Genomic DNA, 18,496 nt, shown 5'->3' with positions numbered 1-18,496 from the left:
AGCATAATGTGTGTGGATTCACCCACAAGGCAGTGTGTCTCTGCTCCTCAATTTGTTTCATTGCTAAGGGGCGTCTACCGTTTGAGTGTGTTGAGAGTTGTCTCTTCAGTCACCGGTGGATAGGCATTCAGATTCCTCCAGCTTCCATTTCTTTGTAACAATAGCTGCTAAGCACCACTGTGCATCTCTTCCCCAGGCTCTGGGTGATAACATGGGACAGAAGGAATTACACTATAGGTAATAAACAAACGAGATCCTCTAACATCCATAGACACACAGCACACCCATCCAGGAGTTCTGCTGTAGATGATGTACATAGCATGACTCGGGAGAAAGAAAACACTGCCTCAGTGATTGTGCTGACAGGAGAAAAAGAAGCAGCTGACTCATGAGCTAAGTAAGAGTCACATGACTCCATCACAGACTTCTACAGCCTCTCCTTAAGAAGAGGAGCAGGAGCCCAGCAGTCACACAGGGGTGGTGCAGTGTATGGAGGAAACATGCATTCATTTATAACCATCCTCCAAAGCCAAGTGTCAATAACCTCAGGACATACAGTTTCTACTAGAAAACATGTGTGCTGTTCCAGCTTTTTCCAGAGTCCCCTTGCACTGAGGTCAGCTCCTGCCAGAAGGTACCTACCGATAGGTGTCCTCCAGTGTGACTTGCCACACTGCCATTGAGATTTTGGTCATTGCCTCGCTGCACTGAGTCCAGCAAAAGCTATGTCTATCTCCTTTGCTGGTTCTAAGCAGCACTTTCTTCTTCAAACATCTGTCCTGTGACCTTGACTGGTAACTTTAATTTAAACAGCTACAGATTTATCCCATTTCCAAAAATAGAAAGCAAGTCTTTCAACACAAATTTATGCCCTGCTACACACAGGTGACATACAAAGATACATGCACAGCTCAAGTCCAGAGCATACTAAGTACTGGAGTTGTGTTCAGTGGAAGCCACCGCTGGCTGGGGAACGACAGTATAAACATATACTTGGGTGTGTGTTGGTAATTGACCCACTGAAGAGTGCAGTGAACAGATACACCCATGAACTTTGGTTAAAAGGACAGTTTCTTCCACTTTATGGACCTGAACTGATGTCTAAGTATCAGACAACTCTGGAAAGATAAGTTTCATCAGTGACACATTTCTTGCATTAAATTTGATAACAGCAATGACTTCCCACTGTCTTAAGCAGACAGTCACTTGTTTGAACATTTCTGTCTGTTGCTGTTAGTTCACGTACCTTTGCATCAACCAAGAGATTGTTGAGTAAGTAGTCCAGCATAGCATGCTCCAAATATTTTAACTGGGTCAATATTGTTAAAATGCAACATTGTGTGGTTGTGAAGAGTCTTCTTGGCCTAAGGCTGTACCTCAGTGGCGAAGCATTTGCCTGCCATGCATAAGGTCCTGAGTTCAACCCTCAATACAACTGAAACAGAACGGTTCCTTATATACATCGCATGCTCTCTGTAACCGACAAATGCTGTAAGAAAATCTCAGGCAGTTTTCTGAAACCTGTCAATAAGTAGCTGTTCAAGAGTAGTGCTCTGAAACTGTCCTGCAGAGCTTCATACAATGACAGGAATGCGTGCTGTCTGATATGGTGGCTGCATCTCAGTACTGACAGACTAAAGCTAGGTCTCACTTTTGTCAAAGGTGACCCTGAATACCTACTGTATCTGTTGAACAACCCAGAACTAAATTTTAATTTTTTTATTTTTCATTAAGTTTAAGTTTACATAGCTGCATGTAATGATAGATTGCCATATCTATGTGACAGGACAGATAGAAGGTTTGTGTCATGGACTAATTGCTTGTAGCAGGTTGATCAAAGAGAGATCATAAAACTGACAAGCGTAGCAGATTATCATAGAATGCAGGTAACTGTGTGTTTAATCTCTCCCAGTGAGACCTGCCACTGAAATTCTCCCTCATATCTCCTTACGGTGTCAGCTCACATCTCTTTTCCAGGGTTTTGCTCACTAAGTTTCCATGATGGCGCCCATTTTAGCCTAAAAGCCAGATCTTGAGTTGTTGGACATCTTCTCTTCCTCAGTCACATTGACTTTTACTATTTCCTGATTCATTTATTCTAATGAATAAAATAGAAATTCTAGGCCGGGTGGTGGTGCTCATGCCTTTAATCCCAGCACTCTGGAGGCAGAGGTAGGCGGATCTCTGTGAGTTTGAGACCAGCCTGGTCTACAAGAGCTAGTTCCAGGACAGCCTCCAAAGCCACAGAGAAACCCTGTTTCAACCTCCCCCCCAAAAAGAAATTCTAATTTCTTTTATATCAACACCTTCCTGGGTTTTGGTGGTCATTCATTGTGTTTTTAAAAACTCTTAAGCTACTGAATGGTTATTCTGGAACTTATACATTTGAGCAATGTTAAATGAACTCATGCATGTATGTGTGTCTATCTATGTATATATGTAACAATAATAATTATATAAGAAGATGCCATGAATTTAGAAGAAGAGTCAGGAAGGAGGGTTGGTTGGGAGGGAGATGAGAGTGATGTAGATGCAGTGCTCATGTGTAAAATAAAAAATTTTAAAGTGTTCCTTGGTTTTACTAATAAGAGTATTTGGGACCTCAGGATCCATAAAAACAGAATATGCACATTTCACCCTGACCATGTGCAAAGTCTTCCTTTAGTCTCTCTTGGAGCTTTGCTTTTGAACCCACTGATTGGTAACAGACAAATAACACCATGTGGCTTGTTGAGCCTCTTTCCTTGTTGGCCATGCACCCTCAGGGCCTGGCTTGGACTCTGATGGTGGATGACAGCACGTCAGAATGGCAGAGAACAGTCAAACTCTTGTTTTCTCCTGCTAAGCGGGTGTGCGACATTGCCCCACATCTGCTGAGTTTAACTCTCTGACTTCAAGGAACTGGTAGGTGTCAGAGTGGGGGAGCTGCCTTAATGTCCCACTCTTCTTGCTATTTACTCACTCCAAAGCTGCCACCATACTCACATTGCTTGTATGTCTAAAACAATTATATTTCAAGGGAGTCACATGTGACCCTAATCCTTCTGTTGCTTGATTTTATCACCCTTAATAGGTTGGAATGAGGGTATTAAATGGGTCAGTAGCCACTCATTCCACAGAATTCCATTACATTGTAGCAAGTCAGGTTTTGTAGCCTTGGTCTATACTGACTCTGGTCCAGGTGGGTCTTGAACCCTGAGCAGAAGAGTCATGTTGTGTAGATTTGATCTCTTAGTCTCTGGTATCCTCTGCCACTTCTCTCTGAAAACAGAGCTGCCTATTGACTGTGCTTTACAGTGAATGCCTTTGCTCTCAGCAGGGAAACTGCCTCATTCCCCAGGCAGAGTCGGTCTTGAACATGATACCTAAACATTTGCCATTAGTACTGCTTATGTATAACTTCCATCTGAACCTTTTTACTGTGAAATTTATGGTTTGATAAGGCAGTGAACAAGCTGCCATGATTTTCTTGTATGTAAACTGAACTTTAGGGCATATAGCTAACTTAGAGACACAGGACATGAGTTAGCTAAGTGACAGATGTGAAAACATTGGTGGTTTCATGATGTTTCAACCCTGAGCGGACCAAGAACTCTCACCACATGACTCAGTCTCCTGGATTCAGCCATTTCCTGCCTGTGCTGATGGGTTTTTATCAGCTTGACACAAACTGGAGTCACCTGGGAGGAGGGGACCTCAAATGAGATGGTGTCTTCATTAGTAGGCAAGTCCAGGGGTCACTTTCTTGACTAATGGTAGATATGGGATGACCTGGGCAGATGTGAGAAAGCCAGCTACGTATGCCATAGTGAACAAGGCAATAAGCAACATTCCTCCATGGTCATGGTCATGGTCATGCCTTGAGTTCCTACCCTGACTTTCCTGGATTATGGTCTATAAATTGTGAGGTAAGGTAAGCCTCTTCCTGCCTAAGTTGCTTTGGTCATGGTGTTTACAGAGAAGCATTGCCTGTCAGTGTTTAGAAGACTTCCTTGAGAAGAACATTGGCAATTGCTACTTTATAACTAGGAAGAGCTTGTTTTTGTATGTATTATGAAGAATGCCCAAAGGACATTTGGTGTGAAAGAAAATATTTACACAGTACATGACTAAATGCCTGTATAGGGAAGTTTTTCAAGAGCACTGAAATGGACTTTAACACACTGGGTCAGGGGTGGAGTTTGTTCACCAATGCAACAGTCCTCTGGGTCAGTATTCAGTCACCCAGATCTTCATCAGAGGTCCATGCTATGTTGGTTTTCCATATTGAACATGGATGAGCTCCAAGTCCATTTCAAAGCTAACTACCTCCTCTAGTCTCAGGGTGTAGCTCTCCACTCACCTCCACAGCATTAGGGACAGGTGGCTTTGTAGTTACCTTCTAGTTCTGTCCTTTCATGGCAGAACTACATTTCATGAATGTACATGGAATATTTCAGACATGTTGGATTCAGTTTCTGCAACTTTTAATCAACTGCTAGGACCTTCCTAGTGCTGTGACCATGTTATGGTGGCACCCAACCATAAAATTAATTGTGTTGCTATTTCATCACTGTACTATTGCTACTGTTATGAATTTTAATGTAAACATCTATGTTTTTTGATGGACTTTGATGACCCCTGTGAAAGGGTTGTTTGGATCTCAAGGAGTTCCTGCCTAAAGGCTGAGAACCTATGACCTATATGCTAAAAAAAACAGAAAATATCATTCTGCTGTAGATTATAAGTTCAGGAAATGGAAACTAGATTAATGATGATTAAAATGCTGCCATGATAAAATTCCTTGTGATGTGTGTGTTGGGGAACTGAAGGATGATGCAGAAAGTGTCCCATCTTGGCTGCTCTGTGCTCTTATGATCCAAGTCTTAGGTTTTGTAACTGTCATGCGAACACCAAGGAAGATACCAGGAAGAGTCTACACATTCACTGTCCATCGCCTAACACTGGGCCTTTGGGGGTAATGTCCATTTATTCACATAGCTTAGAAATTAATTTATATTTAAAGACTATATGATGCTACTATAAAATTCATGAATGAAAATGACTTCAGGTGATAACTCTGTCTCTCACCACACATGGCTCTCTGTCCCTGCCCCCATTCCTGCCCTTCTACCTTTCTTCTCTGTCTTATTTGTCACCAGATACTCTTCTTGCTTCTCATCCCACCCAGTCCACACCAGGGCCTTCCTGTAACCGTCCAATACCAGATCCTACGTGTACCTGGATGCTTATTCACTGAGAATGAGGCCAAGGTGGTAGCAGAGAGGGAAGGAGGCATGGAAAGGACAGGATGCAGAAGTCACGCAGACCTGAGCTTCTGTCAGCTGTTACACTGGCTCCTCTGCTGTAACAAGTTTTCCTTTAATGTCCACTTCTTTAAATAGAAACACCAGAGCAGGGTAGTGGTGGTGCATGCCTTTAATCTCAGTGCTGGGAAGGTAGAGGCAGGCAGATCTCTGTGAGTTCAAGGCCAGCTTGCTCTACAGAGTGAGTTCCAGGACAGCCAGAGAAACTCTGTCTAGAAAAACAAAATAAAAATAAAAAAATAAAAACACTGAGGTCAAGGTAAGGGAGTCCACAAAGCCTGAACAAAAGAATATCAAATATTTATTTGGGAAACACTCACAATATAAAGGTAGAGGGCCACCGAGGTTGCTACCATGTCTGACCACCACCACAGAAAGCATGAGCGCCAGAGAGCCACACAACCCTGTCCTTCATGTTGTTACGTGGGCAGGCAAGCCCTAAGGCATGATGGCTTGCTGCTCCAAAAGTCATTGGCTAAATGGATTGAAATCCCACAACAAAACATCTTTTCTTTCCTTATATACTTGTTATTTGGACAGAAATAGTAAATACCTCATAAGAGTAATTACGAGCACTGCCATGTGGAAGGCACCAGAGACAAGGGCACTTTTAAAATTGTGTTCAGTTTCATTTAATTTTATCTAGTCAAAAGTACGGAAAACAAATATCTTTACTAATTAATGAGCCACCTAAAAGCAGATAAAAGAGGATGTGATTTGGGCTAGATTAATAAAGTTTTCCTTTATCTTTACTGTGAATCAGATAAAAATCATCAACTTAAAAGATTAACTCAAATAGTAGAGCCAATAATCATATCATAACACTGATAAATTAGTATTGGAGAAAGTGAGATATTTGTACAAGTGAAATTTCTAAAGCTGAACTCCAAATTTAGAGCATGCTCTGGGATTTTAGAAGGCACCACATCTCTGGCAGTCACCCATTTCTGGTAGTTGTCACCCAGGACTGTGTACATAGTAGATAAGCTTATCCCATAACGAAGCACCACTTATAATATGTACTTCCTTGGAACTTGCTTCTCCTGAGGGGAAAATGCTGTGCTGTGCATGTTCTAGTCTGAACTCAAATCACATGCCAGTCGGCCTCTCCTTGGAGAGCAAGAACTAAAGGAGAAGCCTTTACTCTTAGAAAGTCAGTCTAGCTTTGTTCTTTAGCCAGAATCCTACCAGAAGTCACAAGCATCATCCCTGTCTAAGCTTCAATTGTACATTGCGCTTCAACTCAGTTGTAGACTAGATCACAAAAGGCCCACAAGTACTACAAGCTAACGATGTGGAAGCAACTTGATCCTTAATGACAAAACCTAGAGAGAGCTCCATGCTCATGGAGTGTGCCCTTGAAGCTACAACAATGAATCTTTAAGACAAAAAGAACAATGTTTCACAGTATCCTAGGGGTGTGTATATTCTAGAATATTCTTTAATAAACCCATGTGGGTGGCGATTTAGCACAGCCAGAGAATCATGGTGTGTTCTTTAGTTGTCTAAAGAAATGAGAATTCTGATCCCTCCAAGGTTCCCAATGCCGTAAAACGTATCCAAAGCCTGAGTATCTCAGATCTGAGATGAACACATCTGTGCCACATGGGAGAAATTAACCAGAATTCAACAAGGCTGATACATTTGTTAGAACCATCCTTCTAGAGAAGGGCTCTTTGGCGTCCTTCTTGGAAGGAGTGGATGACAAGCCTTTATGAGTATTGCCAGTCAGACTGCAGATGACTCGCAGCAGTCAAGCTTCTCTTCCTATAATTTTCTCTCACTTTCTCCTTCCCATGTCCCAGCAGTCAGTGCTCCAATGCTGGGGCTGTGATCCAGTGTCACTGCAGCAGTAACTCAAGTGTGTGAGAAACCTAGTGTTGAGTCCTCTTCATTGCATTCTGGTGACATGAGTAATGCCATGACTAACAGGATTAAACTTGAACTAGAAACCTTGCTAAGGTGTCAAGTGTCAAAATATCAGTGCTTCACGTTGACAGACAAGCAATTGGAAAGTGTCCAGGAACCAAGTATAGACCTGACTAAATCACAGAAAGGCTGAAGCCCAGGTTTGTTTGGGTTCAGGCTGACTGACAGTGGTCCCTGTCAACAGCATATGGGCCCATTGCCTGAGGCAGCAGCATTGAGAAAGCCCAGAGCCTTAGCCAGGTGTGATGGTAACAGAAAAAGAACCCAACTGGAGACGCCTTGGGGAGGCCAAGTGCTTGGGCTTCTTTAGCTTTTACAATGGCTTTGGCTCAATTTTTGTTCTCAGACCATCTTATGTCATCTTGGAACAAACTGACTGTGGTTTGGAGCTAACATGGCAAGTGGTGTGCCGGTTGTGGGCCAGGTTCATTTTGATCCTGGAGTTATGGGGAGATAGTGAGCAGCCAGGCTTTGGTAGATGCTTGTTGGATGCTGAGACTGTTGTAGAGTTTCTAGAGTATCACCGAGGACTCCTGGATTGAGTATAATGGTGTGCCTCTGTTCATGCTTTTGAGAGCAGGGGGCGTGTTTAAGTAGCATCATTTAGGAGTTAAGCATGGCAATGTGTTCATGCTGACACAACCTTTTCCTCACTGTGTCTATGGGTAGACAGCTCTCTCGAACGGGCACCTGGTATCATCTGAGAGCCTTTCATGTAGAACCTGGTGAGAGGGACTCTATCACAGCTCAGGAGAGATGGCTCATGGATGGGACATACAGCCATTTCCATACTGTTTCCATGTATGTTTGATTCATTTAACTTACATAGATACCTTATGTATCCATATCTATGTATGTAGTCAGCAGGTTTACATGTCATAAAAATCAATCAACTCCTAATTGTGAATAGCAAATACCAGAAGGTCGATGTTCTGTTTTGACACTTTAGTAATGTGCTTTCATTGCTGAGAAACAGCAGGCTTCAGTGTTAACATACCTGTGTCCTTCCCTCCTTTATGGGGACGGCAGGAGACTACTAAGTTTCCAGGGATGGCGGCTGTGAGTGCAGGCCTGGGAGGGCTCCTTATACAAGCTCAGGAGGTGTCAACTTCAGCTGAAGCCTGGTTAATAATCCACCCTCTGACTGTACTGGGAGGAGGTGTAGGCAGGGTATGCACTAGCTATTTTATGAGTTAATAAATGAATCCTCTTGGTTCAGTAAAGAAAAACTTTCAAAGGGAGAAAACATTCATCTTCCACCATTTACCTTGAACAAGCTGCCAACAAAAACAAGGCAATAGAGTAAACTTTTAAACTATTTCACCATCTATAGCTTTTCAGCTGTTACCAAAATATCATTTTTATCAGTTACTGTGCTCTAGGTCGTTAGTGAAATTGGAACTTATTTAAATACAAGATATCATAGCCAATTGAGTTATTAATTAAACAAATGTGATGCTTGAATACTTGTTTTGTAAAAAAGAAAAACACAAATTCCTCTTGCTGTCTCAGGGACTATTGCCTGAATGTGAAGTCCATTAGCCCAACCACCAGAGAACAGCTTGAACCTGAGAAACTGAAGATGTTATTAATCTAGACAGCCATCACATAACACAATATCACACAAGGAACCTAGAACAAACCCACCACAAAGATGAGTGGAGTTTGATTGTGACATTAGATGCTATAGGAACCAGGGCTTCAGAAGAACTTGAAAAACCTTCAGGGACCCTGGAGTCCCTGGAAGAGATGCTGAGATCATCAGGAGGGAAGAATATTGCCTTTTGTTCTTTGTTTAACTCACCATCTTTTCCTGATTCTTCACCAAAACGTGTGTTTTGAATAGACTAGTTCTTTGTCTCCTTACTAGATGGCAAAATGCCAGGAGAGGCTGAACAATTCATCCAAGGTCACACAGCAAATGTATGCAAGAACCACAAGAAAAAGCTGGGACATCTACCTTGCATCCACCCTGGGCTTTCTACAGAGGCAGAGGACCATCCGTGCTGGGCCTTAATGATTTGAGGGTTTGTTTTCCCCCTAGGTGTTGGTTTGGAAACCGAGAGATTGTCCACCAATGAGAAAGCTTATAAAACTAGACCACGATTTGTCTTTAAATTTAATATTTACATAAACTGCTTGTCTTTAATCGTGTGGAAAGGCAGTGTGAGTAGCACACGAAGCTGAACATTTCATGATTGCTTATGCTACTTTGGGGTCCACTAAAATACAGAAAGAATGAAACTCAGCTGGCTAGGGCTGCTGTGGAATTCCAAACGTGGCTGTTCCCAGGTAGACCTGCAAAGAAGAGCCCTCTTTCAGGTGAAAGTTCCGGAAGGCTAAACTTGCTGCTCATGGGGGGCAGCCTGCTCTTGCTCTGCCTGGTTCAGATTAGATATTTTAAGTATTGCCACTTCCAAGACCTGGGGGGAATCTGGGCCCCAGGAGGCCAACCCCCCATGGTCCTGATAGTTTCACTGATAAGTTTAACCAATTTTCCTTTGTCCTTTCTGCTTCTCCAATGGAGCTGTGTGGGTAATGCTTAACCTCCCTGGTGTGGGAAGCCTGGGCTTTCTGTTAAACCTGCCCCTCCAAACCACTGTTCCCTATGACTGAAATTGGCCTTTTCCCAATATCTAGAGAATGTTTCTCCATGCCTGTCAACCCAGCCTGTGTAAATCCACACCAACCTCCCCATGAGAACGGGTCACAGGCTCCTGGAATCAAGGACAAACTTAAGCATGCGTTCACTTCATCCAGCATGTGCTGAAACATCAAGATAGGCTTGAATAACAACAGCATAATATCAATGCAAAGTTCCCGTATACAAGGGCAAGTTAGACGGATTTTTGAATACTCTTCAGCAAGTCATGAGTCCTAGTGATACTTTTCTTTGTGTCCTCCTCTGTCCTCCATCAGTGTGTGGTGATCTTCCTCTTTTTACCTATTGTACTTTCCTGATTTTTCAAACCATTCCTCAAGGCTACTTACTGATTTTTCTGTGCTGACTTTGTGTCCTGCAAATACTTTTATGGACTCCGGGGATTTTCTATGTATATCTTTTGATAGTGAGGACAAATAGGCAAAGGAGGAGACTAAGACCACCGTCATCTACACATGCAGGAAGGTGACTTTCTCCTACCCTATTTAAATATCCTTTACTTCTTTCTCTTGCTTGATGGCTCTGGCCAAGATTTCCAATAATTTATTGAATAAAAGTGGTGAAATGGCATCCCAGCATTGGACCAGGTCATACACATTTATCATCTCTCCAGTTAGAAAACCGGTGCTAGGTCTGTATTTACTATGTTGGGGTTCATGCCTAACTTGTTCAGTGATTCCGTCATGAAAGGAAACTGAATCTTATCCAGTGTCTTTCCTGTATCTATGGTGATGATCACACGGTTTTTGGCCTTTGTTACCCTGATATGACGTTCTTAACTGGTGCATATTGAACCATCCCTGCATCTCTGGGGTACCTACTTAATTGTGATGAATCATCCTTCTAGCATGCTTTTTTCCAATACAAAGTCATGTTTATAAGAAATATTTGGCAGGGGTTGATAAGGCTTAAATCCCAGGACTGAGCAGTGTGTTTATATTCTTGACATGTTGGATAGTCACGGAGCATGCCTCTTGAGTGTAGCCTAGGCTCCTACTTTCAAATGTTTGTTCTTATTCTCATCAACAGCCGTGTTATCAAACTTTAAAAGTTTTTGCCATTGTAAAAGGCTGAAAATACAAGCTCTCAATTTTGTCTCCTCAACATATTTTAAATGTTATTTTTCTTATTCTGTTATGTTATATAGGTGTATTTTATTTTTTTCATAAAATCATTTATCTCTCATTTCCTATAAAATGTTGTCTAGAAAAATCATGTTTTGCTCTGGGTTAATTTTGTTAACATATTTTCTGGAATGTTCACGTTCTTATTGAATTAGCTTTTTGAAATTATTAGAATTTTAATTTTCTTTCTCTACTGAGAATACTTGCCAATATCAGTATCTAACCCTGTGCACATGCTTTCACAAAGCTCAAGTAAATATGGCTTAAAATCACTGTCTTTGACATGTTGTGACATCCCCACCATCCCCATGCCATCTATACTCAGGTCACAGAACCATTCTGTGTCCCAAGCTCTCTGGGAAGGTGCAAATGAGGAGAATTTGGGTTGTATGCAGGGGACTTTCTACCCTCCCTCATTAGCCCAGGCTACTGAGCCCTTCCTACACGAGATTCCGTTGGTGGGGCAGCCATATTGGAGAAATGATGATAGCAAATCCAGAATAGAGAAGTAGTGCTGTGTCTAACTTTGGTGTGTTTTCTCTCCCCCTCCTTTTTTCCAGTTAGGCATGATAAGAACAAAGGACGCCGACTACTTCTTAGAGCCACTTCCTCCCCACCTAACAGGCAAACCCTTGAGGTCTGCACAGGCTGGCTCTCCCTCCCATGTACTGTACAAAAGATCCACGGAGTCCCAGGCTCTCAGAGAAAATGAAGTCCTGATGCTCACCAAGAAACGAGATCCGGCAAGATCTCACCTTCACCGTGGCAACTTCCACCTCGGCCTCCCACAAAAGCAGCATTTCTGTGGCAGACGCAAGAAATGTACGTGAGGGCAATTTTGTGCATTTTAATGTTTTGTGAGTCTAGTGATGGTATTATATCTCTCATGATGGATGTGGCAGAAGACTTAAAAAAAACTAGTGAGCAGGTTAAAATGATACACATCTCAGAAGTATAGAACCTGCAAAGCACCTTAAAAAAATAAGAGCCCTGGAACCTCCTTAGTAACTCTATACTTGAGGTTTAGACTTGTGAAAGCTCGCATACTTTTCCTGCTGAGGTAACTTATTTATATGCATATGCGGAGCTTTTCACCACCACATCAAAGAGGTGAGTGGAGGACAGAGCTTACCTGCAATTTGTCAGCAAGCCTTTATGAGCTTCCTGCCATTTTGATCCCTTAGTGGGAACTCTTGTTTGCATGTTGTCTAGTCTCATGACCCAAAAGTTCTCTTTGCCTGAGCCTCCAGGCATCACCTGGTTGGCCCTTCCCAGGCAACACAAAGAAAACCTAAGCCTCGAGCCCCAACCTTCTCTGGTTGCTTTGTCTGCCTCTGTGAGGCAGAAGAGAGAGCATGGCATGTATTCTACGGGCCTTGGTGTGTAACGAGGATGGACAAGACCACCGGTGCTCAATGAAGGAACAAGTGTTACTGAGGTATCAGAGCCCACACAGTGTCTGAACCTATTTTGCCCCATGAACAAAATGCAAAGGCTGTGTGCCCATGGGCCTGGAAATCTCAGAGTGAATCAAGTTCAGTGAGATTCTACTTTTGCCTGCTTGGCTTCTTGTGAGTAGGTCCAGTTAGACTTCTAAGTGGATCTTACTCACATAAAGGCTGTCCCCACTAGAACCTCTGCTTTCAAAGAAATGTGAGAGCATTCTCTGTACTCCCAGAGGCATCTGCTTGGAAACAGGTGACCAATGCAGATGATTTGTTAAAGTGGATGCAGAGGCTGGAGGTATGGTTGGTAAACGAACTTTGTCATCTCAGCTGTGGACATCCTTTCACTTGGGGTTAGCTAGACTCACATGTCCCCAGGGCATTTGAAAAGTGCTGACCTAAGGCAGACAGCATATGCTCCCAGGGGCTTCTGAGATGTCTGGCCTATGACACACAGCCTCATGGACCTTCTGCTCCTGTAGCCAGCACTGAGAATATGGTTGCCCCACCCCTGATGTAGTGCACATTTTCCTGTCACTTGAGGTTAAGCCCGAGGGATCTAAGATCACACCGCACGTATCTGAAATCCTTTTCTGATACTTTCTAGAGAAGAACCAGGAATTGGCTGCGTTTACTCCCTCTGCCTGTATGGTCCCATAGCATCCCAAACAGCAGCTGATATAGAGGCTGGGTGACCAAGGACAATTCCTACAAGGGTGTCCCTGTATGCACAAGTTACAAAGGTCATAAAGGTTCCATCAATGTCAGCTAGGGCTTGTCTAGGTTTGAGATACAGGCTGAGTTTGCCGTAGATGAAATATTTGTGATGGAAACTTTTACATATTTCATCATGTTTTGAGTTATTGAACACTTGAGTATTCACACGATAAAGCACCTTGGGGATGGACCCCAAAGCTGAGCAGAGACGTCATTATTGCCTGTGTGACTTAACGTGTACCCTGAGGGTGATTCTAGAGAATACTCTTAGTGTACATGGGTTTCAGGTGTGACTTGTCACAAAGACGTGGTATAGGGTTTCTACTTGTGACTTCATGTTTAAACTCAGTTATGGATTTTGAGTCATTTCTGGATTCAGAGTTTTTAATTCAGGATTTCTCAGTCAGTATTTCCAACCAACAATCAACAAAAAGACTTAACATGCATTTCTGTGAGCTCCAATCAGGCAGACTCATGTCTGTTCTGAGCAGGTTTCATGGGTAAATCTGTACAGTTGGAAATTCAAGTCACCAGGACGGGGGATTTAAATATACTTTTCCATGAAATGATCCTGTGTCTGCTTAGCCATCTTCTAAAGTTAATTGTTTTTAACATAACATTAATTATCATAATTGCAAAAGCATGTTAAAGGAATCACTCTACAATGGCAGGGTGCAGTTTGCTCTGCAATTAAGTCGGCTAAGTATCCATGGTATTTGTTGACTATTATTCAGCCACTGAGTGCATCTGCCATCAACAGTATGTGATTGACTGGGAAGAATATTGGAAAGCCAGTTATGTCCAGATACCAGCATCAGCTTGCTGCTTGCTGCTCTGTCAGTGACTGTGTGGAGGAGCTCTGCTCTGTCAATCCCTGTGCCCTCATGCCCTTGGTCCTAGGACACGCCCGATAGGGTTCAGGTCTCATTTTAACTCAGAACAAACAATGTGACTTCATTTTTGGCAATGGTTTCCAAGATACCAAGATTATATGAACCTCATTTAAATTTGGAAGGTGACCTTTAACACATCTTGTGTTGTAAAGATTTGGCAGTTGTGTGTCTTCTAATATGAGAATCCTATTGCTGTGTGTTGTTAAATATGGAATAAGGACCAGCGTGATGGACGGAGCACAAGCCATGGAGAGCATATTAACCATAGTTTATTATAGCGAGACCAAAAGGGGGGGGAGACAGACATGACAGAAAGAGAAGACGAGTGAGGATGAGATAGAAAGATGAAAGTAAGAAAGAGAGACGGGAGTAAGAGAGAAAGAAGCGAGAGGAAGAGAAGAGGAGAGAGAGAGAGAGAGAGAGAGAGAGAGATATGATGATGATGAGAGTAAGAGAGGAGTCAAAGAGAGCATAAGCGGGCAGAGGTCAGTCCTTTAAAGGGATCCTTTGCACCTTCGTTGTTCTCACAGAACTCTGGGCCGGCCAGAGTGCTGCCTGAGTGCATCCTGCCATGTAACAGGGTAGCCAGGTAATGCCTGAACCTTTCACTGTGTTTTGGTTTCTTTGTGTAGCCCTGGTTGTCTTTAAACTTGGGATCATCCTTCTCAGCATGGACATTCATTTTCCAGACATTTCTTTCGGATTGGCTATGCCTCTGGTTCTATGTTTGCTTTAGCTTTCTCTGTATACGTTCCTCCGTAGACATGCCCCAGCCTCCCAAGGATGACCTCTACACCTTGCCTGATGAGTACAAGTCTAGCTCCCGGCACAAGCGCTCCCTCCTGAAATCCCACAGAAATGAAGAGCTGAATGTGGAGACTCTGGTAGTGGTTGACAGAAAGATGATGCAGAACCATGGCCATGAGAACATAACAACCTACGTCCTCACTGTACTCAACATGGTAGGGCTGGCCTTTCTGAGGTCCTGGGTGTGTGTGTGTGTGTGTGTGTGTGTGTGTGTGTGTGTGTGTGTGTGTGTGTGTGTGTACCTGTGTATATGTGTGTGTGTGTGCTTGTGAATGTATATGTATGTGCCTGAGTGAATCCTTATGTGCATTGTGTGTACTTGTTTGTGTGTGTAGGTTTGTTTGATTGTGTGTGTGTGTGTTTGTGTCGCTGTGTGTGCACCAATGTATGTTCTATTTCTTACTTGTATACCTTGGTATAAAAAATTCTTACTTTTACTAATTTCTGATCAAAAGATGAAATTTCAGAACTTTGGGGAATTAAATAGGAGAAACCTAATTTGGTCATCATTGCAATTTGGTTTCTTTTTGAGGCATTTAGGATTCACTGACACCTTTGCATACTAAAAGTCTCACTGGAGCATTGATGCATTTTGAGGCAACAAATCTTTATCAGATTAACATGCAATTCTAGGTTTGGGTAATTCCCACCTTTTAAAGAATGTTAATGTTCAGGTGTTTAATATAAGTTACTTTATCTGCAGACTGAGAAACTTCTATTTTAGAATATCTTCCTAGATAAAGCAGGTCTTAAAGAACTCCTGTGGGAGTCGTTGAGGCATCAAGAGAGCTGCTCTACCGCTGCCACCTGTGAACTAAATCCACATCACACAGAGAAGTGGACTGCCCACGTGTTGAAAGAGTTAATGACAGTGTTTTAAATATGTACTTTTGACCTCCTAAATCTGTGAACTGAGTACCCCACATGGGTCTGTGTCTCTCCAGAGTACCCCAAATATATCTCACTCCCCACAGTAACCCCAGTTTTCTCTTCTTCTCACAAAGAAACTTACTGGATATTTCTCTTCTCAAAGAATATTCCCATAGCTCTATCTTCCCACATGGCTCTCTCCTCACAGAATACCCACATGGCTCTCTCCCCACAGAATACCCACATGGCTCTCTCCTTACAGAGTGCCCACATGGCTTTCTCCCCACAGAATAAGCTCATGGCTCTCTCCCCACAGAATATGCCCATTGCTCTCTCCTCACAGAGTACACACATGGCTCTCTCCCCACAAAATACCCACATGGCTCTCTCCTAACAGAGTACCCACATGGCTCTCTCCCCACAGAATACCCACATGGCTCTCTCCCCATAGAATACCCACATGGCTCTCTCCTCACAGAGTACCCACATGGCTCTCTCCCCACAGAATATGCCCATTGCTCTCTCCTCACAGAGTACCCACATGGCTCTCTCCCCACAAAATACCCACATGGCTCCTCCTCACAGAGTACCCACATGGCTCTCTCCCCACAAAATACCCATATGGCTCTCTCCTCACAGAGTACACACATGGCTCTCTCCCCACAGAGTACACACATGGCTCTCTCCCCACAGAGTACACACATGGCTCTCTCCCCCACAGAATATGCTCATGGCTCTCTCCTCACAGAGTACACACATGGCTGTCTCCCCACATGACTCTCTTCCCACATGGCTCTCCTCACAGAGTATCCACAAGGCTCTCTCCCCACAGAATATGCCCATGGCTCTCTCCTCACAAAGCACCTGGTTCTGAGGCTATACCCTGTAGAGAATCTCAGGGCCCTGTCATTTGCCTGTATTCTGTAGAAGTGGTCCAATATTTCTTTATCTTGGTAGCAAAGAGCTTCCATGGTAATCTGCAGCCTCCATGATTACCACAGCACTCGTGTTCCTAAGCCTGAAAGCCGCTCCAGGCCTTTGTTTCTGCTTCTGTGTGCATCACCCCTTATTTCCACTCTTTCTGCCCATCCTCTCCAGTCCTGCTCCCTTCTCTCTGCGTGTCCCCTTGGTTTTGATCTAAGTGTTTCTCCTGTGATTCCAGAAGTCCTTGTGGTGCACTCGGCATTTGCCGTCACCACTAAGACTGGAATAATCCTTCTAGCAAGACACAGCGGCTCATGGTGTAATCCATGTCATCCTAGTACTCAGGAAGGAAGCTGAGACTGATGGAGTGGGAAGCAAAGGTCATCTAAGCTACTTAGCAAGACTGTTGCAGTAACGATGTTGGTGAGGAGGAGGATGATAATGAGGAGGAAGGTTATGATGATGATGAGAAGAGTGATGATGATAGTGAGGAAGAGGAGGAGATTGATGAAGATGTTGATGATGAGGAGGGTGATGATAGTGAAATGATGAGGAAGAGAGGGTGATGATGATAATGATGATGATGAGGAGGAGGAGGAGGTGATGATGGTGATGATGAGGAGGCGGAGGGGGATGATGATGTTGGTGATGATGATCAGGAGGGGTGATGATGATGGTGATAATGAGGAGGAGGGTGATGGTGGTGAGATGAGGAGGAGGAGGAGGATGGTAACAGGAGGAGGAGGAAGAGGGTGATGATAGTGAGATGAGGAGGAGGAGGGGTGTTGATGATGGTGATGATGAGGAGGAGGAGGGGTGTTGATGATGGTGATGATGAGGAGGATGGTGATGATGATGAGGAGGAGGGGTGTTGATGATGGTGATGATGAGGAGGATGATGAGGAGGAGGAGGGGTGTTGATGATGGTGATGAGGAGGAGGATGGTGATGAGGAGGAGGAGGAGGGGTGTTGATGGTGATGATGAGGAGGAGGGTGATGATGGTGATGATGATGAGGAGGAGGAGGGTGAAGATGATGATGGTGAGGAGGAGGGTGAAGATGATGATGGTGAGGAGGGTAATGACGATGAGGAGGAGGAGAAAGAGGGTGATGGTGAGGAGGGTTAGGAGGATGAGGAAGGGGAAGATTTCTGGAAGCTGTCTCTGGTTTGTTAGGTAACAGATTGACCTCCTCTGCTTTAGACTTCCAGGCTTCCACAGTAAGGATTCCATCACCAACTTTCCCACATATCTGCACTATTTGAGAAAGACAAGGATGTTTTACTCACTTAATTAAGGCACTAACTAGGGTTTGCTCTTACAGGCAAGAAGTTGGGCCATGGCTAGGCTATGACACACTCATGGCTAATGTTGATTTTCTGTTTCAGGTGTCTGCTTTATTCAAGGATGGAACAATTGGAGGAAACATAAACATTGCCATTGTGGGGCTCATTCTTCTAGAAGATGAACAGGTATCCTGCTTCAAAAGCAGCAGCTTCATGTCCCCTGGAGGAAATGAGTGTGAAATGTTTTTGTTAACTGCAATTGCAATTGCTCTGTGTAGTATGTCTTCATTTCTCTTTTACTTGGGAAAAGAAAGGTTTCATACTTTGTGTTCAAAATGACTCATTTGTTCTCAGTTCTTTCTATTAGTGCATGTACATGTGTGTGGTGTATGTATGTGTGTATGAGTGTGTATCTGTGTGAGAGAAAATACATGTGTGTGGTATATATTTGTGCATGTGTGAAGGTGGTCATAGTGTTGTATGTGTGTGATCTACATATGAATGTATGTGTGTGTGGTGTGCATGTGTGAGTGT

General features: G+C 43.4%; 1 protein-coding gene across 1 annotated transcript in view; it reads left to right on the top strand.

Annotated features, from left to right (window-relative positions):
* The window catches only part of Adamts16 (ADAM metallopeptidase with thrombospondin type 1 motif 16), a 106,313-nt gene that overhangs the window by 23,492 nt on the left and 64,325 nt on the right, over positions 1-18,496 (top strand). Inside the window, exons 4-6 of the mRNA XM_013125086.3 lie at positions 11,582-11,843; positions 14,839-15,038; positions 18,065-18,148. Of these exons, the coding sequence (XP_012980540.2) occupies positions 11,582-11,843; positions 14,839-15,038; positions 18,065-18,148 (546 nt within the window). The remainder of the gene's footprint in view (positions 1-11,581; positions 11,844-14,838; positions 15,039-18,064; positions 18,149-18,496) is intronic.

This window comes from Mesocricetus auratus, unplaced genomic scaffold, assembly GCF_017639785.1.
Source record: "Mesocricetus auratus isolate SY011 unplaced genomic scaffold, BCM_Maur_2.0 Super-Scaffold_100015, whole genome shotgun sequence".
In the NCBI taxonomy this organism is placed as follows: Eukaryota; Metazoa; Chordata; class Mammalia; order Rodentia; family Cricetidae; genus Mesocricetus; species Mesocricetus auratus.
Note: the sequence above shows the minus strand (reverse complement) of the source record. Positions and strands in the feature narration are given on the sequence as shown.